General features: G+C 36.8%; 1 protein-coding gene across 8 annotated transcripts in view; it reads right to left on the bottom strand.

The window, feature by feature from the left end:
• Positions 1-11140: 11140 nt before the first annotated feature.
• The window catches only part of Nrg1 (neuregulin 1), a 997054-nt gene continuing 985906 nt past the window's right edge, over positions 11141-22288 (bottom strand). For 5 of the 8 annotated variants that reach the window (XM_076852508.1, XM_076852506.1, XM_076852507.1 and 2 more), the window contains 5 exons: positions 19832-19934; positions 18186-18312; positions 15711-15841; positions 14500-14706; positions 11141-11795 (listed from right to left, as the gene is read on the bottom strand). In XM_076852508.1, coding sequence (XP_076708623.1) covers positions 11141-11795; positions 14500-14706; positions 15711-15841; positions 18186-18312; positions 19832-19934 — 1223 coding nt within the window. Of the gene's footprint in view, positions 11796-12200; positions 12322-14499; positions 14707-15710; positions 15842-18185; positions 18313-19831; positions 19935-22288 lie in introns of those variants that run through there. The other 3 variants (XM_076852510.1, XM_076852509.1, XM_076852514.1) reach the window with 1 other exon arrangement.

Below are 22288 nucleotides of genomic sequence, written 5' to 3' on the forward strand. Positions count from 1 at the left end.
CCATCCTTCTGTCAGATACATGATACGTGCCACCAAATGAAGATGTACTATTTGTTGAGTGCATACTGTATAGTATTGCACTCTGCTATAGTGAACATACAATAATTATCTCATTTAATCCCCACATGAATCTAAGGCCCACAGATATTAACTGGACCAAATTGTTCGAAGGAAAGAGGAAGGATTTAAATCTAGATCTCACTGATTCTCAAGCTCTTGTTGTTTATATCTTATTTTCCTTTTATCATAATGTAGGTAAATTCTAGGGAAAGTTACTCGATGTTTTCCCATATAAGTACAGAATAGAAGATGGTCATGTGAGTACAGACAAAAAGATCAGGCATTATTTATCTTTGAATTTTTTTCAAAGGCTTTAAAGTATGACTGGCCATGTGGCCTAATAACAGCTGAAGAGTCTCACTTTCCCTTTTCTGGTGTTCAACTCACTGGTTGGGTGAGTGTGGGCAAGCACAATTGTTTTACATACTCAAATTGAGAATTCAAAGGGAAGAGTTCCAATCATCTGAGTGGTTTATGTTGAACTTCTTTGACCTTGGTTTTATAAGAAAAACAAGTCAATGACCTAGTCTTAAAACATAGATGATCTGACCTCATAGATTTAGCCACTTATTAGCTCCTAGATTAATCATATCTCGGAATCTGCTTGTCAACCTGGTGCATTTTACAGGGGGAAATTGCAACTAGTTTTACTATACTACTTTTGAAGTGAAATCACCTAGAAAATATTTCTGAACACTTGATTTTGCAAATCCACATTTTATCTTCAATGACAAATTATATTCTCTATTGGCTTCTAAAATGTGCTGATTCCATATGTTGTACATAACCAGTACACTTGAAAATCTCGTTAAAGGCTTATTATGTGCAAAGTGATCTCTGTATTTTTGAAAGGATTGGGAATGTATGTTGGTTTTAAAGCAATAGTTAATGTGGTTGTCTTTATAAGACTAACATAGTGAATAATGCCCAATTATAAAGTTTTAGTTTCAGAACTTTGCAAAGAAGTGGAAGGGAAAATTGTGATTAGAGATGAAAGTCAATTTTAGGACAGAGTTGGGTGGAGATAAAACCAAGATGAAGTACAAAAGTTACGTGTGGTAACATGTATTCTCTATAAAATCTAGTCTAAATGAAGAAGTTTCCCATCCCTTGGACTCTGACTCTGGTCTCATTTATTTATTTTTTTATCGTGATTTAGCAATTTTGGTTCTTACTCATACTTTTTCTTTAAATTTTAACAAATTATAGTCAACTCTTTTCTGATCTTGTCTTTAAAAAAATGGCTGATTGCCTGGATTCTTCATGTGTTTGCCAATGTATGTAAATATCCCAAGTCTCTAAATTCCAGTGATTTATTCTGTAGACATCTAGCATCTACCATGTTCTAGATTCTGTGGTAGGAGTAAAAATAGAACCATGTCTCTGCCTTCAAACAATGCACAGTCCACTTTGGGAGGAATTCTAGGCAATTACATGTTGTAGGATAAATGGAAAATACTGTGTTGAAGAATTCACAGCATACAGTGGGAGTCAAAGACTGCACTTAGTGCTTAGGAAAGGTGGAAATTTATCTTCAAAGGATTCTCAGAGATGGAGATTTCTTTTACACAGAGAAAGGGTAAAAGAAGTTCAAGAGACTAGATGGAAAAGGTAATTCCAATAAAACGAATGGTCTGCACAAGAGCAGGGATATATAGCAAATACAGGGTTGTTTCCTAAGTTATGTGGGTGAATAATGTATCTGAGATGATTTTAGGATCAAACATTAAATAATATTGAATATATTAGCATAAGTAACTCCCCCAATCCTCGTTAATTTAGGAAATAAATCTTTCTGTGTTTTCCAAATATATTTTCCATCTACCTAATGACTTGCTGATCTCTCTCTGTGTGTCAGAAAAACAGGCTTACCCTTGCTGGACTTCCACAGGAAACAGTGTGTGGTTAGAACTTAATAACATCTTCTCATTTTTATTATATTTATTTTTTACAGTTTTGTTTTAATTATAGCAACTGATTGCAGTTTTCCATTCACAGCATTGATACAAAGTGATATTTGAAATGACTTTATTTTAGTTAAAAAAGGAGTCAATTAAAAAACAATATGCAAAAAATAATACAGGTGCTACATGGCAATGATGATATTCTCATGGCTAGGTTTTGATAGCACTGGTATGATGTAGTTGGGAAACATAAAATCATGAGATTGGAAGGAATGATGAGGATGGGAGACAATATAGAGCTGCATGGCAGAAGCCAGACTGTGAAGGACTCCTATGGCTGACCCGGACTTAATCAACCTTAGGTGCCATGGAAAGTTACAACTAGGAGACGGAACCATGAAGCTTGCCCATTAAAATCTTCTAGCAGGATGTGAATGTGAAGGGTGGCACACAGAAGCTGCTGAAGCAAATCCAATGGGCCCCATGAGAGATGATATGAGATGAACAAATGTGGAAGCAGTGAGGCTATCTAGGAGGGAAGGATTTGTTTGTCATATCAGTGGTATAAACACCTCTGCCACCAATGAGATATGGAGGAAGAAATCTAGTATCTTGCTCAGGTCTGAATTGGTCAGTGGGTGGCAGGTAGCTCAACTAATCAGGGGAGGGGATATATGCCCCATAGTTGCTCCTTTGCTTGATAATTGACATGACTTTGACCCTGAGTAGAACTCTACATCTCATTCATAGTGTGTTAACACCTTAATAGAAAAACCCAAAGTCTCTCCTTCATATTCCTGGCTAGAAATTTAATTCCTCAGACAAAGAGACAAATATCCAAAAGGTAGGGTGGAACTAGGATCATTTTCATGTTGTGAAAGAGAAATTTTTGGTCAAGCAAATCATGGAAAAAATGTGATGTTGTGTGATTCTGCCCTAAAACTTTCTCAAGGTTCTACAACTAAATAAATCAAGGAAATCTTCAGAGACTTATAAAATACTTTCCATCCTCTTGAAGCCCAATCATTTCTAACTAAATTTTTGTTAAATATGGAATTGTATAGTTTATGACTTCAGATCTCTTTTAAAATTGGCACAAAATATTTATACATCTTTTTGGGGTATACTTTGAAAATTCTGATCTTGTATACAAAGAGGAGTGAGCTTCAGGGTAATTAGGATTTGAAATCTTTTGAAAGGAAGAACTGGAAGATAGAAGCTCTAAATAATGGAGTGGGGCCTATGAGGGCAGAATCATCTATAATAGGACAGATGTTCTTATAGGGAATTGGGGAACTACCTAATTTATCTACCACAAGTGGCTCTCATGTGTAGCATTCTCCCTCTTTCTTATTCTTCCTGATGGTGAGAACCAAGGATGCAAGTGGAAATGATTTGGGTACCTTATTAGCTGAAAAGTATATACCAATGAATCCCCTTTCTCTGATGAAGATAGGAAGTTAACTTTAGTTTTCATGATGCAGACCTGGAAAGATTCTAGATAACCTCCCTAGCCTGAAGTTCTCATACTATCACCAAGAAGGGCTCAAGGTCAGACAATGAAGAGAGTCACCTTACGAGAGGAAAGAAAAGACAGGTGTTAACTCATGATGATAATTAGAAAGATACAAAGTTTACATCTAGAAGATTATTTCTGTAAAAAATAAGAAAACATTTTTGCATTATTTTCAGAGTAAACTAGAGTTGTTTTCAATAAAAAATACATTTTTTATTTAAAGGAAAGATAGCAGATAGAAAATTATATTAGATTCTTTTGCTATTAACAGTGCCTATACTACAAACCTAAGGATTGCTATCACAAAACTAAATCATCCGCCACTCTTGCTGCAGGATGAAGTTTTAAAGGAATGAATCCAAATAGCTTAAATCTATAAAGTATTGGTTGCGTGTTAATTGGGATATGAGAAAAGAATCTTGTTTTATGTATGGGTGAAGAATAAGGAGAACTTAAAGAATTATTCCAGAGATGACGAAAGTAGGTGACAAGAATCCCATAACCCATGTGTTTTCAAATACTTAGGTGTTAATCTGAGACCTAACTCCCCTAATTTTGTCACTCTGATGACTTTTGCTAGGATTTTAGTTTTTAAGAAAATGAAGTATGTCTGAACCTTGTGGGTGAAAACTAAGGCAAATGGGTATGTGCAGATTTACTATTGAGTTGGAAACAGTTTTTACTGCTTTAAGATACTTTCAATGAAGTTTGAAGGTAGTATTCTGAAAACCCTACAAACAGTCATGTTTTAGTAAATTTCTGCAATTATAATAAAACCTTAATGAAAGAAATAGCACAACATGAAATGGTGTGACTACATTAGACGCAAACTGTGCTTGTCATGCATTATAAAAAAACCACAAAGAACTTATTTAAGCTACCACTTTAAATGCTATTTGGTGATTATGTTTCTCAACATACTGTTGTAATTAAGAGTGTTCTTTTACTGGCACTAGATTGGAGAGATGATATGTTTATTTGATCAGTTTGTCCAATGCAGTGCATTTCACTTGGAACTGAGAGGCTTAAATGACAAAGCTTAACAGTTTGAAGGAGAAGGAGTAAATGGAAGGCTGTTGAATATTTACTCTGTGTTAGACATTTTCTAGTTTCTTTACATGTTCTCACAGTTTATCCGCTGTGTACCACAGCCTTTTAGTCAGAGAGCAGGAAATAAATTGAAGAAGAAAATTGCCCAAATTCACAAATTTGCTAAGGGGTAAGGACAGAAATCTGACCACTAGGCCCCTTCCCTTTTCATTAGAGGATGCAAACTCCATATTGAAATTATGAATTTATCCTCATGGCTATACTTTATTTCCTTAGAAAACTGAATTAAGGGGGAACATTCATGAAATCACTAAAATAAGCAAATTAGGTTCCAGAATATTTCTAAACCAAAGCTTGAAGGGCTAATGTTCTTCCCAAAAGAAACATGGTTTTAGATGCAACTTATACTGTTTATGAAAGAAAGCTGAAAAAGAAAGATCTATTCATGCTTAGGATAGGGGAGGAGCTTAAGAGAACCTTAAATTATCCAAAAGTCTGACACAAAAACTATCTTTGTGATTCACTAGATATGTAGCTCCAAGAAAGATTTTTTAATCTCTCTGAGCTTAAATTTTCTTAATTTATTTTATCATGATATAAAGAGAGTAAAAAAGAAATGAAGAATGTTTTTAGCCTTAAAATATCATAAAACATTATTTATATTTAATAGTTCATTTCTTGTATATGAACTAATCTAGCATAAGCTATTAAAAAGTTGTTTAAATCTACAGAGGTAATTCTTTAGTCTTTTTGGCATGTTGTGTAATGGAAAGAAATGTCTTCTCCTCTATTAATACGTCCATTTGAAAGACAAGTGCTAGAAAAAGATGCTAGGTAGAACTATTACTCATTCTCCATCTCCTCTTTAAGAATTACTGGTCTCCTTCCCCTGCTCTGTTTAAAAAGGATAGGGAAGATCATGATGTGTTACAAAACCCCTTTTCTATGGTGGATGATGTATTTAAACTTAATTAAAATTATTTCAAGACCAATATCTAACTGGAAAGGTCCAGCAATTGTGGTACCAGAATGTCAACAGGAGCCCTAATATATTCAGGGAGGATATGACTACCCTATGCAACAACAACCTTAAAGATTGGAAATATTGCAATTTCCTGTAATAGAAAGGTTTTATCTTTCATAAGCTGAAAGCATTTCTATTTCCTACATAATCTGTTTTTATAAATATTTATTTTTTAGTTGTAGTTGGACACAATACCTTTATTTTATTTATTTATTTTTATGTGGTGCTAAGGATCGAACCCAGGGTCTCCCATGTGCTAGGCAAGCGTTCTACCATTGAGCCACAATACCAGCCCCTAGATTAATCTTTTAATGTAATATGTTCCATAAATTTAGTTTATTACTTTGGTTTCAGAGTAGACAAGCTGGAGATAGAGTGCAAAGTGATTCTAAATCATCAAAAATTTCCACTCTTTTCAGCATCTTAAGTCTTTGGAATTCAGACCTTGATATACTTAACCCCAAATTCCTGACATCAAATCCTTTGGCCATTTATTATCAGGACAGAGACCAAAGAAATATAATGATTTGTTGGAAAGACAGATAACTTTTCAGTTTACAGAGTTGGTCTGTGTTTGACATTCAACAGTCAATTATGAGTGGACAGTTGTAATAATTAACCAGTTATTTAATTTGACAAGATGTGAATCTTCATTCTTTCCATACAACCCTCCTTCATACATACTTCTGCCTCAAATATCATAATAGCTTTGCTGATTAATTTTAAAATAAATTGCTAACATAGCTCCTTGTGGTTTTCAATTTGGTAGGTTAGACAAAGCCTCAGAATTAACTGAGGAGAGTGTCTCAATCATTAATTTTTAAATATTCTGTGCATTCTTTCATCTGTTGCATGGTTGATTGGCCAGATTACTGGTGGAAAAGTTAATTAATTTGTGACTTCAGAACAGCATAGTTAAAGTCTACAATTTAAATCTCCTAAATATCCAGTCTATTTGGAAATAATACCAATGGAGCTATTACTAGATAAGAGGAACTGTGTACATATATGGAGGCAGACATACATGGGAAGTTTCAGGTTATGTTCAACATCTAAAGGAGCCCTTGAAATACCCCAGAGTATTGCTGACCTCTACTCTGTATCCTTCTAAAGCTCTCAAATCTGAGATAATGAGTAAAATTCTTGAAATATATAAAAAGTACCACATAAATATCTATTTGTTAAAATATGGCTTTTGTTTAGATTATTTCAATAAGAAAAGTAATGTATTCTTTTCGATTATGAGTCTTATTAGAATGGGAGATATATTTCATGCATAGACCTCTCCCTGAGCAGTAAGATGAGCGTCAGTTGGACCTATTTCATTGGCTAAATGAGGGGCATAAACTCATTCCAGCCTTATCGCTTTTTAAAAACTGTGAATTGATCAATTGTGGACCTGATGGAAAGTAAATTTACTAAAACTATAGTGAAGGTTAACTTAGCATGACTGTGTTTTAGTCCACTGCACTATTTGAATCATTAAATCAGATTAGCATCTTTTTTTTTTTTCATCTTATGATTGGATGAAATTGGCATGTTGTCATTTTCACATCCATCTGAAGAAGTTTCTGGCTGTCATGACAGAACATCTTAACAACTGAAATGCAGGCAGTCATGCCCTAAAATGTTTCTCTCTGATGTTATTGGATATGGTGATGGTAGTGGGGTAGATGTGGGAAGAGAAAGAAATGTCATATTGCTCAGTCGTGTGGCCCCTTCAGCAAGGAAGAAAGTGGTAAACAGAGTCAGGAGGCAGATGATTCCAGGACAGGCAGTGCGGTAAAAGCAACAGACAGACAAGATGATAATGAGGTCTATGGAATACATTCATTCCTAAGTTAGTACAATTGTCGAAGTAAGACAAAAGGTGCTGGTCTAACAGACTGAAACATTAGTCTGCTGAGCAACACGCCCAAGTCTCCACAGAGTAGCATATTTTTATTGCAGTATGACTTTCTTGGGAAATGAACAAAACTTTAAATAAATCACAATTACTTATTGCTTAGTATTTTGGATAATAAATTCTTTAGTTTATCAGTACCTCACGGCCTTCAAATGTGCATTCTTCAAATATTTTCAATTACATATACATTCTTTCTCCTGAACAATAAATTATTCTTTTTTTTTTAAAAAAAGGAAAAAGTACATAATTTTAAAGCAAAGAAAAACAAAAAAAAACATATATATTGACATTTATCTTAAACTTATATGAAAACAATTCTCTATGTTAGATGCTTAAATATAAATAATAAAGGACATTATGTTATTTACAATGTTACACAGTAAGTTGAGAGAGTAAAAACTGACATTAACTCATAAAGACAATAAATGATTTAATAAAACATCCAAGTAATGTACATATGTATTTACAAGTGAACATATAATAGAAATTGTGATATGTGACCATTTCCTTTTTGTCTGCAATTCTCTGCAATGTTTCATGGATCTTTGTGGATAGAAAACTCTGTGGCTTTTGGAATGCAGCCAGTACTAAAAGATAAGACCATGCCTTCCTAAATTTCATCAATGTGAGCCATATACCTTTCAACCTCAGACCAAAAAAAAAAAAAAAAAAAAAAAAGAAAGAAAGAAAGAAAGAAAAAGAAAAGAAAGAAAGAAATTGCTACTAAGCAAGTTACCCAGGATCAACTCCCTCCACCTCCATCAAGATAGTCACACTGAAAAAAGAAAGAGATGGCATATTGCTGTTTGGGACACAGTCACCCACATAGAGTACCATTTTGTAGAAAGCAGAAGGCTGTCTACCAGGTATTCTTTGGGAGAAAAAAAAGAGGGGGGGAGAGGTGGAGGAGCGGGAGAGGGAGGGGGAGTGAGAGAGGAAGAGCGGGAGGAAGGGAGGGGAAAGAAAAGAAGAGAAAACAGTACAGAAAATGAATCTTGAGTGGAAAAAAAAGGAGTTTTGTATATACTATATTCCACTGCATAACCCCTCGGTGGGATATGATTCCAGACCCAGGAAAGAAAGTTAATGTCAAACTTCTGGGCCAGTTCCACTACTTTAAACCCAAGACAGCTTTCCACATTCTGGGAATATAGGTTTACACTCCTCTGGACTGCCACTGAACTGCCTGAATTTATAAATAGGGATAATTGAGAGTGATGTGGCACTGAAGTATCAGAAATGTCCCTGTGAGCATAAATTGGGTGGCTGTAGCAGGTGGCCCTGAGCGGTCAACTGGCCTTTCTTATTATGGAATACTCTTGTTCCCTGGAGCAAAGGTGATTTCACCTCACATGAGCCATCTCTATGAGTAACAAAATCAGACTGGAAATAAATTTTCATGTATATTTACAGTTTCCAAATTTGTAGAAATTCTCAAACTGAAGAAATGTGTTATTCATTGTTCTCATAAGAAGATTCTATTTGGTCTTGAAATTTTTCACAATGGGACATCTGAACTCCCTAATGACCAAAAAATTGGAAACAGAATATGTAAGGTTTCTAAATAACAGTAGGAATTTCTTTATTGAAATGTTGAGGAGTGAGTCAAAACCTTCAAAGGCAATGTTAAAAGAGTTTAGACAATCTCTTGAAACTTGACTTTATCCCCATGCCATGATCTAACTCATTTTAGAAAACTGGGAAATGAGTATGACCTAACAGGTGCTCTCCCATGTAGGTTAAAAAGCAAATGGGCACAATGTTGAGCACAGAGAAAGTGGCATGTGAACAATGGCAGAAAAATTGGAATACCAAATACTAAGACTAACTTCAAGGACCTGCAGACAAGCACCTCTGTGGATTGTAGAAACACATAGGAGTCTAACGACACTGACTCATGCCTAGCCTACATTTTTTTTCTAAGACCTACTTGCATGTCATTTCTTCCCTTTATTTGTAACATACATAAAGAAGAAGATTCAGTACATCTGCAAAGAAGAAGTTGACTACTCTCATGGACTTTGTGAACCCCCTGTTAAACTATTTCCCATTTTTTCCCATGACTCCTAGGAGGCCAATTGGAACCTAAGTAAAGCTCCAGCCCTGATTTGACAGATGCCAGGCAGGGCATACAGTGGGTTCGGCATTTAAAAAAATTTTTTTTCTTATTTCCTGAATTAACAGTTATTTCAAATGTTAATACCTATAGGCTTTCATTGGATTTACAATCACGAGAGAACATGCAAGGTTTAGAACAACCTTAGTCCTGCTTTTGTGACAGTAAAGCAAAAATTAAGAGGGGGAAAAGGGTGGCAGAGAATGTAAATAGAGAGGTCAGTACACAGTGGGGGATCACTTCTTCAAGTAAAGGTGCAATCTTTTCAACACTATTGACACTTCCTGATGAGTCAGCATTTGTGGAAGAGTCTTACTAATCACAAAACATGCACATTGGCCATTCCTGACAAAAAAATATATTCATGCATAGTTATGATCTAATCAAGGCGGCGTTGAAAAACAAGAGAAACAGAATAGGAGAAAGAAATGGTTAACCAAATTTAAAATGTCAACCAAGTCACATGGCTGCTCCACCTGGGTCTTCTATACATTAATTCCTTCCAAATACTACGATAGAAACATTTTTCCTATGATGACAAGCCTGCTTTTTACAGAGGCACATTTCACTCTAGAAGCATGTCAGACACACTGCTGAGTATGCTGTTTGGGCTGGGCTTTTTGTACCATGACACAGCCATGCAGTAGCTCCCAAATCAGTGAAAAAATACAAGTCAGAAATGATTGCACCTTTATTGGTTGTGGTTTGTTGCTCAAATAGATGAGCGCTGGAACATTCCCCCAGAGAGAAAGTAAAACAAAGTCCTCTTCTAAGGTGTTATATTTATCCTGATAGCAAGCCAGAACCCATTCTCTAAGCTATGCCTAAAACTCTTGCTTTTTGTCCAGAAAAATAAATTAAAATAAAGGAAATGGCAGCTCCTTTTAGCAAGAGCAAGCTGTCTTCTGAATAATAATATAGTTTTTTTTTTTTAAAAATCACAGTATTACTTTCTTCCTAATATTTAACATTACTTAATGCAGTTTCCTGCTGTATTTAATAGTAGCATGCTGTTGGATCTACTATTATCTCAGAGCCCAATGAAGCAAACCTTTGGCTGACAGAGTAGACAGAACTCATTTCATATTCTGAAAGCAAAGAAAACTTCATACAAAAGAGAAGAGTATTTGAATGGATGTGCCATTACAAGACATACTGATTGGGTGCTACTACAAGCAAACAGAGGGACAGTTGCAAGTCTTGAAAATCATACATCCAGTCAACATCATAATGCAATGCACAAGAAGCCAGCAAAAACTGAATATGAGGGAGGGTTTTGCTGAAATACTGTGGAAAAGCAATCACTGTAACTGTACAAAACTTGCTCTCGACATAACATAACATAAAGGCACCATTGATATCTTTCTCATTTTGAAATACTGTAAAAAATTGCTACATATGGCACATAACACATTTTTACATACATATATTTAATTTATAAAAGTTTTTTTCCTGTTTTCTATTTGCAGAACTGCTAAAATAAAATAAATTGTTTAATTTAAGGTGGAATACTTTATTATATAAAATAAAGTTTTACAGGTGAATCTATGTGTATATTTAGGTTTTATACAGCAATAGGGTCTTGGTTAGCAATTACACTAGACAGCCTGGCCTGTAATTCTTCCTGCGTCGAGAAGCGGCCTGCTGGGTTAGTCCTACTGTCAGCCAGGCGGAAGGCAGGTGCTGCCTCAAGACTGGCTGCCAGGGGGTTCTGTATGCCCAGGAAAGGTGTATCTTCACCTACTCTTTCATCTTCTGTTTCACTCTCTGAGTTACTGTTCTCAGAGCTTGTGTTGCTGTCCATTTCCAACCTGTTGGCAATGTGGCCATTGGGCTTGGTTCTTTTGGCCCGCCGGCTATTGGCGAGTTTCTTAACAGGCTCTTGAGCTGGCTCATACTCCTGGGTCGTTTCATACTCCTCGTCCTCCACTATCCTCAAGGGGCTTGGGGGGAGGCTGTTACTCTCATGCGCAGGGTTGTGATGAAAGGTGTTGAATTGCTGAGCATGGTGTTCATACTTCTTCTCCCGCAGCCTGGGTGGAGTCACAAGAAGCAGAGGTCTCTCTTCTTCCACGAAGGGGCTGACTGCCATGGAGGGCATGGACACCGTCATGCTGGATGCGGGTGGTGACATTTCCGAAGGGGGCGATTTGGGGGAGCTTGGCGTGTGGAAATCTACAGGTGACATACGAGCTGGGGTGGTCATGGCTGATACATACCTGTGTGAGCACAGAATAACCCCACATAAGTGTGGTGGAATAAGAGGCACAGAACAGGGAGGGCAAGGGGGCAGAGTTCACGATAGGATCTCATCAGAGAACAATATTCATTGGCATACTTCTCAAATTTTAAACTAGGAAATTCAGCACCCTTGGAATAAAAAAAAATTATGTAGCCAAGAGTTTTCCTCACAGGAATACATGCAAAGATCGGCTAAATTGTCTAGCTCATCAAAGCTTTGGGGATTTTCAGTCTCATCATGAGTTTAAACAAAAGCATGTGAGCCAAGAAAAGAGAATACTAGGTCCTAGAAATTACTCAGTTTATAAGGACCAAGGCTCAGGGATTTGGAAGGGAAAGAAGTATTACTTAAATACTATACCTTCCTAAATGCCAAGGGGATCTTAGAGAATGAAGCCCAAATGGGGAATGGAAGAAGATCTAAGATGAGTTGCTGATAGCTGGATCTGCATGCATTTGGATCTGTGTGCCTTGTTTCTCCTTAGCTCAGCTATAAGGTTATGTCTTATGAAAAAAAAAGAGCATAGTAACTTAGATTTATTCCTGACAACAGTGTCATACATTTGTGTGCTTTCAACTTTTTTTTTCCATGAAATGCTATTAGTTAACATTCAGTTTGCAACTACCCATCCCAGGGTCCATGACATTCAAAGGTAAGCCTGAAAGAACCTTACATTGGTTTCATAGTTACCACAATGGAGACTATGTCTGGTCTCCAAACGACATCTCTTGCCAACCCTTCACTGCATCAGTCTTTGGCTTCCTAGCAGGAGGACATGAAAATCTGCCTGGCCACCTTTTGTGACTCTTCAAGGGATGACTGGACTATGTTACCTGTCATCATGCCACATCTGACAGCAGTGTATCTCAGTGCCAGGCCCTCGAGTGCACTGTTTTTACCATACCACACTTTCTTCCCCCAGAATAAGAAGACCTGATTTTCAGCACTGAGGGGAATGAGTCACATTTCTCAGCTTTTGATAAAAATGTTACCAATGGATAGCACTATAAATGAAACTTTTCTTCACCTTGACAGTCACAGAGTCTAATTCATCATGACCTGTGATGACACAGGACACCACTTTCTGAACTCCAGCTAACAGGAACAGAAAACCTATTAACTTCCCTGCTTTTCCATGGTTTATAGTGATATGGATGTGAGATCCAGCTGTGTCTAAAATGGGAAAGTGTCTTGGAGATTGAAATATTTGGGACTCAAGTCTTCAGACTTTATTTTGGGGGTACTGAAATTAAGCTCCTTGAGAAATAATAATCCAAATTCAACCAACATGTACAAGTAATTCATTTTTATCTCCCTGTGGTCTATTTTGCAGCCTTCGATGGTATTCAGGTCTATTTTGCAGCCTTCGATGGTATCTGGGATATGCATGTCAGCCTTCAAAGATCAACATCACAGGTAGTGATGAAGAAAGAGCTCATCCCAACCTCCTTTTCATGTTCCAAAGGAGACTGAATTAAGATGGACAGATTTCCTTAATACATAGGTATAATTACATGAATTTAAGACTAATGTTTTAAGCCAGTTTGGGACCCTGTTTTTTTTTTTTTTGTTTTAACAAATGGTTTGCAAGGAGAATTTGAATTGGATAAATTCCATACAGTTCTGAAAGACATTTTTGAGGAAGGGTAGTAAAGAAGTCATCAGTTAGCTCTATATGAATTACAAGCTAAATAGGTCATCTTTATTGTACTTCCCAGTCCAGAACACAAATAATCTTTCAAAACCATCTCCACCCATGTAACGACCAAATAAATATGGATTTGGCAATATGTAAGCCTATTTTTAAAATAAATGGTCAGGGATTAGAATGAGATGACCATAATATAAAATAAAACCCTGTGGATTGGAAAACACACAGGTAGCAGCTTATTCGTGGGCTAAAAACCAATTGGGAATTACTCTCTTCCAGCTTTGGGGAAAATGAATAAAGTGTATGTATGAATTCACTATTCCTATTGAACATCTCCTTCAGTTTACTTTCTTCCATTCTTTATTTTACTTTTGCTTTTACTCCCCCAGCCCTCCTCAATCTTCCCAGAACAAGGATCAAACATTCTGGAATAAAGGGCCATAAAGAAGGCAACAACATCTTCTTTGAAAACCACCTGTGAAGACCGCCAGACACATTCCTTCTTGGAACTTTATAAAAGGGATACTATTCAGTGGAACACAAGCAGCTGTTCCCCCATGACTGTCAGCAAAGACAAACTCAACTGAGGCTGGAAAGTAAGACAGAGTTAGCACATGAGAACATGAGACCAGCTTGACCACCAATTTAAGAGTTTGGATAACTGGCAAATTGGAATTAAAGGGTCCTCATCAGACATTGATGCCATCTCTCTAATGTTATGACTGAGGAACCTAGACCCAGAATGGGTCTGAGACTATGGCCAGTTCTGGGAACTCCAAGTCTGCTGCACCTTCCACATCACATCATTCCAGCTCTTTAAGAGTCTGTTGCCTGCCAGGCACTGGGACGATGAGAGAAGCTCAGAAGAAATGAGTTCCATCAAAAAGATGACTTCAACTAGGTGCACTCCTAGAAATGGGAACAGCCGCCTTTATTCTGATAAGGCAGCTCTCCTTGGGTGAGACGCAGGTGCTCACGGGATTCTTTAACTGAGGTTCTCCTGGACAGTAGCTTTGCCCCTCGCTTTTACCTTTCGCTATGAGGAGAGTCTCGGTAGGAGTCAGGGGTTTCTCTGGCATGCCTGAGGAAGCTGTTACACTCGCGAGGGCCTCCTATGCCATTAAGACGTCCTCTTGGGCCCCCAGTTGGGCTGCTGTGCCTACTGTTTTCTACTGATGACGTCATGATTACAGAATGGCTTTCCGACATGATGCTTTCTGTGTGCCCGTTGCTCCAGCTAGAAGGAAAATGTGAGAGGCAGTGAGTTTTGTTTGGTTTTATTAATGCAGAAATGGAAATGAAAGGAAGTTATTCTGACAGATATTTCCAATTAATGATACATTAGAAGCTCTCTACAACAGTAACTGTGTAAGAAAAAAATTGATACAAAGAAACTTGCCATAGAGAGGGCTTTGTGAACATAGTTTATTCATTTATTTGTTCATTCATTCAATAAATATTAATCAAATGCCACTAAGTGTTAAATGTTCTTAGTCCTTGTGTTCTTGAATCCTTTAGGTCATAGAAATGTCATGTTGTACCAGTTACAGTTGGAAGTGCAGTGTTATTCTTGGTAGCCTGCAATCAATTTGAGATCACCAGGGCATTTGAGAATTTAGGGTTCACCAATCTTCATGTACATTTTCCAAGGCAATCCAAGTATTATATACAATCCAGTTTCTAAGTGTTATATAGAATCCTAGAATTTTCTCTGTGTAGCAATACAGTGAGTGGCAGCACATGAGGAACGACAATCTCTAGAATGGGGAAGAACAACCCTATGAAAGTAGATGTTATTATCCACCACCATTTTTGTTGTTGTTGTTGGTACTAGGGATTGAACTCAGAGGCACTCAACCACTGAGCTACCTCCCCAGCCATTTTCTGTATTTTATTTAGAGACAGGGTCTCACTGAGTTGCTTAGGGCCTCACTTAATTGCTGAGGTTGGCTTTGAATTTGTGATCCTCCTCCCTCGGCTTCCAGGGGCACTGGGATTACATGCATGTGCCACCATGCCTGGCTACCATCATTTTTTTTTTTTTGATAATGGAAAACCTGAGGTTCAGATTTACACAGCAATTAAGAGTAGAGTCAACCAATGTCCAAAGTCTGTTTATGTCCAAGATCTGTATATTGTACTGCCTCCCAAGTGTCTCCTTTCTTAATGCAATGATAGTAAAAGTTCACGTGCAAAAATTCATTCTTAGAGAACTACTGTGGAATTTTTATATTTTCATACCTGTGACTAGGAGTCTGGGTGACAGTTGTGGAGTGATGAGCCGTCGAGGTATAATGACTAGTGGAAAAAGACGTCTCAGCTTCTCTCTCAACAATATGCTCGCTAGATATGACGTTTTTAGATACGTATTGCTGGGTAGACACAGAGACACAACTTAAAAATGCATGTAAATCAAAATGCTAAAATTGTTACACACACAAATCTGTTTTTGTACACAAGCTTCATAATAACTTTGATTTCTCCAGTGCGGTATGGCAAATCCTTGGGCTACTTTGGATTTTCGATTGGATGAAAAAATTGAATTAATTACTCTCTGGATGCACACACAATATAGGTCCTAAAATCACGACTAACTTCATTTTCTCAGAAAAAGACATTTTTCTCTCTCATTTCCAGTTAATTACATGACTAGAATTCAAAACAAATTCAAATACTCATTTTTGTCAGGATTGTTGCAAGTCAAAGAAGATTAGCAGATATTTTTGATTAAAAGAAAAGCACACCTTATCTTACTCCAAATTTCAAGTCACTTGAAAAAAACTAATTTCAATATTTTGGATCTTCTTTCCTTTTTCAATATCATAGTGTCAATATTGCCCTACTGATACTAAAATTTTTAACTTGCCAATGGTAACATTAACAAGGGTATTACAAAATTTGAAGGGCTTACAATAGTTGTCAAGGTGACACATCTCTGAATACCTAGTATACAGAGGGCCTTACATTTAGTGCAACTACATTCTATTTCATTTTCATCAGCAAACCACAGTAGCTATTACTGCCCTCTATCAGTGAGAAGATGTATTTTAAAAGTTGTTTTGAAGTTGTATTTTAAATGCTATTAGTATTTCTAACAAGTTGAATTAAATAACAGGAAAAGAAATGCAATGGACTATTTGTTGATAAACAGGGAACTTTATATTCTGATGAGCTATGAAGACTAAAAGAACCTGATCTCTTCATGATAGCCCAAAAATGTACAACTTGAATTATGCATGAAACTCCAGCTGGTTCTGTTCATGGGGAGACTATTCCATAGGGATCTTCCTGGGAATTATAGCTGGTTAGGTATATATAAGGAAAAGATACAGAGTGACTTATCTCTGGTCCATGCACATTCTTCTCTTGCTTCTTGGGGGGTGACATATGCTTAATGAATCTAAGTGTCACTAGGCTATTTCATGTAAGTTATTTTATCTACTACTCACAAGAAGTCTTTGAAGCATTTATTATTTTTAGGATTGTTTTCATAATAAATAAGATTGAGAAAAGGTTACAGTCTAAGGTCACACCATTTAGAGCCATGATAGAATCCAGGCACTCATAGCAATAAGACTCTGATATATTATAACATATATAATAACAGATTATAGTGATGTTGGTAGAGAATGCACTTATTAGCTCTGCAGAACACTTTGATGAACACCATTAGGGGGAGGTAAGCAAGAAAGTTTATTAACCTATCAGCACCTTGCCCCAATAATGTTCTATAGATCTCTGCTATAAGATGTGGGGTAATCTAGAAACCACTATCTCCAGACATGGGTCTATAACATTTCTGCTCTACTAAGTATACACCTTTTTTTCCAATAGGATAGAAAAATGATTACTACAGTACAATCTTTGGGAATTGATCTATTAAAAAGCCATATAACAGAGGGAAATAAAAAAAATGAAACAAGAAATATTTTTCTGGAATATAAAGAGTAACACTTCAAAAGCCAGGAGATCTAAGTACAGTGCTTGTTCTTGTCTATAAAAACAGAGAGGTTTGGAAGATGATGATATATAGTCTCCAGAATTGAAAATTCTAACATCTAGTTGAATTTAAAGGCCAAGTTCTTGGTAAAGTATAAACAAAATATTTGAATGCTCAAGGAGGCATTTCATCTGGAGTGCTTGGTATCACATAGAACGAGCCAGGGAGTAGCAAGCATTACATTCTCCCAATTTTTCTACTGCGAAGCATGTTTGATAAGTCACTTGACTTTTCCATGCCCTGATTTCTTCATTTGGAAATCAGAATCAGTAAAACATCAATTACTGTAAAGTGCCCCTACTAAATATCACTCCAAATCCTTGGCTCAGTTATCTGTCCTAATCATTTATAGACTGGAATAGTTTTCATTTCCAAATTATTAAAAAAATACAAATTCCTTCTGATTCTGGTTTTATTAATTTTATTACATTGTTTTTGTTTTCTTCCTCCTGTTCCAGCCTCCCTGCAGAACAAACCCAACATTATGATTCCAACTCCTTAATGAACACTTTATAAGAGGAAATGTGCCGGTTTTCCAGTAACCAAATCCACTTTAAAAAATGTTCCCATTATTTTCTCCTGGTGAAATCTTGGTTTCCTGGAAGCCATGGTGATTAATAGCAGCAGCTAAGAGCCTAAGAGCTTTAGAAAATAAACTTCAAGACACCAGAACAAAAGGGACATGCGTAGTTTGTCTCACTGGCCAGTCAACATACATTCACCAGCTGCACGTTCTCCGGGGGTGGATTAGGATGGTGAGGCCCATTGGCTATGTTCACCATGTTGTTCCTTTCAGAACGAAGACTCTGTCGAAGGCGGTCATGAAGCTTTTTCCGCTGTTTCCTGGACATAAAAAAAGGAAGCATAATTTTTTTTCTATTATTTGCATTTCTTAGTACAGCCAAATCTTTATTCTACCAACACCTATGAATAATTCAAGGCAGTGGCTTGGTGGTGAGGAGGAGGACAGGACTATATGCCATTCCATCTCAGAATAAGTAGGCTTATACATCCTCAGCAATTGGGCTTGAAAAGCTGTGTGGGATTCTTACAGAAACTCAACTGTTTCACTGAAGTAAAAGAAAGAAGGAGGAGAAAACAAATATGTTGGTATTTGGCTAAAATCCCAACTTTCTTAATCAATCCATCTTCCCCTAAATCTTACAGATGGTCATTGGTGTTAGATAACAATTTGTGCTGTAGAATTGATGACTGATTCTGTTTGTAGTTTTTTTCCCTGTGGATTCCTTCAGAAAATATACTTAGTTTTGAATCTGTACATTATTCACAATGTGTGTATGTATGTGGGCCCATATAGTGAGACTGGACATATTTTGCCACTAGGTTTTGGCACAATTATAATGTGGTCTTACCCCTGTAATGCTTTATGTGTAAGCAGGTAGTGAATATTAAGACTGAATCTAATAAGTCGTATGAGGTCAATTCCATGAAGGCTTATCTCTCTCACCTACTCAATTCTGGTAGCATGCTAAATCATGGGGTATTAAGAAAATACAATCCATGCCCTTAATTTTGTGGTACAAAAGCATATTCTTTTTTTCCTCAATGCAATATTCAGATCATGAAAATATCTCCATGACTAGTTTTGGCAAGAGTATATCATGTTATGAGGAAATTTTTTTTAATTCCTGTTAATTTAACATTATTTCAGACTTAAAGACAGAAAAATGAAGGGCAAACAATAAATAAATTTGTCAAGATGGACCAAGTTTTTAGGGTCAATCAGTGGCCACAAATCTATTTTAAAGCTTTCCCTGTAGCTTTTTCTAAGAAAACTTTGCTTATTTTGCTCTCATGAGATTCCTTTTGTATACCTCACTCATCCTTTGACAGCATTTACACTGGCAACCCAAGTAAGTAAAACTGAAACATTTTTCACTCTTTTAGAAAACTGCATTTAAAATACCACCGAGTGTTTCTTTTATCTCCCAAGTTTATATAAACTGGATTTGTCCTCAGCAATGATGTGACAAGTGCATCTCTGGCACCTATATTTCCCTTTTAGTACATGATCCCTGTGTGCACATATTTGCATCACAACTACATACATGCATTCTTGTTCTTCTATACAAGCCTGTCCTTCCAAATGTTCATCCATTCATATGGCCATGGTCACATATTAGAAATTTCCTGAGCGCTTTCACAGAGAACGCAAAGCTTTCTAATGTGTGTGATTAGGAAAGGTCCTCAAAGTGCATTTTTAAAGGGAAAAATAAGGGGGAAAGTGCTTCATCCCTCTTTCACCCAGGATTAGGGTGTGAAGCATGGTGTCTACAAAGCCCTGGCCACCTAAGCCATCTGTGCACTAAGGAGAGAGAAAGATGTGGAGGATGAAGTTTACTTGGTTTTGCAGTAGGCCACCACACACATGATGCCGACCACCAGCAGGGCGATGCAGATGCCGCTTATGGTCAGCACTCTCTTCTGGTAGAGCTCCTCCGCTTCTGGAAAGGGGTGAGAGCAGATGTCATTAAGGTCACTTATAATTGCCAGGATTTACTACAACTGAACAGTTGGCATGCTGCGTAACATTGTCCGTGTTCACAAGAAAATAAATACAATTCCTTGCATTTACAGACATAATCTAAGAAACAACATGCTCTGTGCTACACTTTGAGCATCTATAACAAAGCCAGCTGAGTCCATTGACAATAAAATAATATACTCTAAAAATTATACCAATAACAAGCTATATATATATACATATACATATATATACATATACATATATATACACATATCTTTATAATATAAAACTGGAAAATTATAAACGTTAATTATAAGATAGCAATTTGGTTAAAACATGGTAGATATTTTAAAATCTTTTGCAAAAATTAAAAAAAAAAAAACTCTTGCAAAGACAACAGGAATAAACACCATTAAAAGGAGCTAAGATTGGCAGCTCTGATACTGTCCTTTTCACCTTCCTCCCTTCTCCACCCTCACCTCCAACCCAGCTATTTATGTCATCAATCATATCCAGTGGTCTTTACAAAGAGTCATTTCTAACTTAAAAAAATTAAATTAAAAGACATTTGCAAACATGAACTTGGCTTGTAGTTAGCAAGTACATTAATGTAAGATTCCTTTGACTTAATAGTAAAATGTAAAAATATAGGAAGCATAATATGGAGTAGCACTGTATTCAAGTATTAGTCACTGTATCCGAGAAAATCTAATATGATGGGTAAGGTAGTCCTGGAGCAAAATTAAGCTTTGTTCTTTGGAGGACAATGCCTATCACTTCATAAGTTGAAATTAGAGAACTGGTTTATTTGTCCAAAGAAACAAGTCACTAGCACAAATGATGTATCATTTGGAATAGAGTGTTTCTTCCTACATTGGCCAACTTGGCAAATTAGTTAATAGATATTCTACTTAAGGAAGTATGATGCTTAGAACTTTGAACTAAAGGTACTACTTTACTCTATGTGTAATTATTCTCTAATTCATGGAAATTTTTCTATTTGCAAATTAGTTTCTTTGGGGGATAACTTGATTATACTAAGGTAGGTCAGGTTCTTAACAAGATTTGCTGACTTAATGGGGACCTTGATCCCTTAGGACCTGAGCTTTCAACAGTCTAATTACATTTATTGGAAGATCTTCACAAGTTCACTCAGAAAGAGAACTCAGCCAGTACACAGTAAGTAACTCTTTACTTGCCATGATAGTTATTAAGCTGGTTAAGAACTGGGGAATATTGTACAGATGATACTGGCTTATCAGGACATCAGCAAGGGACCCTTAAAGAATATTTCCATCATACATTCTCAGTCTCAGCAACAATAACTTTTAGTCTTTGGAGAGAGGGCAACTCACAGGAAGTTTTCTTGAGATGAAAAAGTGAATTTTAATTTCTAGGACACAGTGGACCTTATCATTAAACAAAACATTTCCTACAAGCCGAGCCCATGATAATCAAATTCCAGTTAACAGGTCAAGAACATTGTCAAATCAAATTAATAGAGCACTGATTATTAACAGGAGGAGAAGGAGAATAGAAGTCAGTGGGTAAAAGAGTAGAATGCTGCATAGATTATACAAAAACAAACTGAAGGGGTTGGAAGTAGAAAGGAAAAATGAACTGAGAGGACAGACAGGCTGACAGAATGACAGAGAGAGCGAGGAAGTCAAGTACGAGGGAAAACAAGGTTAAAAGTTAGGGAGCCTTCTGAAGTCCCTGGCACAGCATGCCTGATACTAAGGGAGGAACAATAAATAAATAAAAGAAAACCAGAAGGAGGAGATGCTTGGGTGGAAGAAAAGGTGGATGCAAAGTTGGAAGGGTTATCCCATACAGCATAACTCCTACCCTAGGCTAGCAGTTGTGTGCAAGCCACAATTAGAAAGCAAAGCAGCTGGTGCGTTGCGATGCAACACTGCAACGGGAGACATAGAGTTGGTGTCATGGATTTTTGAGCCGCAAAAGTCAAACGAGGACATGGAATGTGAGTGCTTATATGTTAATTGCTTGTGTCTGTTGCCTCCTCTCCCTTCATAGCCACAGGACAGGTAATTAATTTTTATGAGTTTTTAACTGTGAGCTGAGGCTTTTATAACCTCCCTTCCTGACCTTGGCATCCCAATCAGTTTTTAGCATATATATGTAAGAAGCAGAGGTATCACCCCACTGTTCCTTCTCCATGGGGCCCAGGATGCAGAACAGGGATCCTTCCTCTGTGATGAATTGGTTAAGAAATATGAATGTCACTATTGCCACCCAGGAAGGGTGGAGCCCTGAGTTTTCCTCTTTGGTTTACTCTTTTTAAAAAAAAAAAAAAAATTTTAAATGGTA

This window comes from Callospermophilus lateralis, chromosome 4, assembly GCF_048772815.1.
Source record: "Callospermophilus lateralis isolate mCalLat2 chromosome 4, mCalLat2.hap1, whole genome shotgun sequence".
NCBI lineage: Eukaryota > Metazoa > Chordata > Mammalia > Rodentia > Sciuridae > Callospermophilus > Callospermophilus lateralis.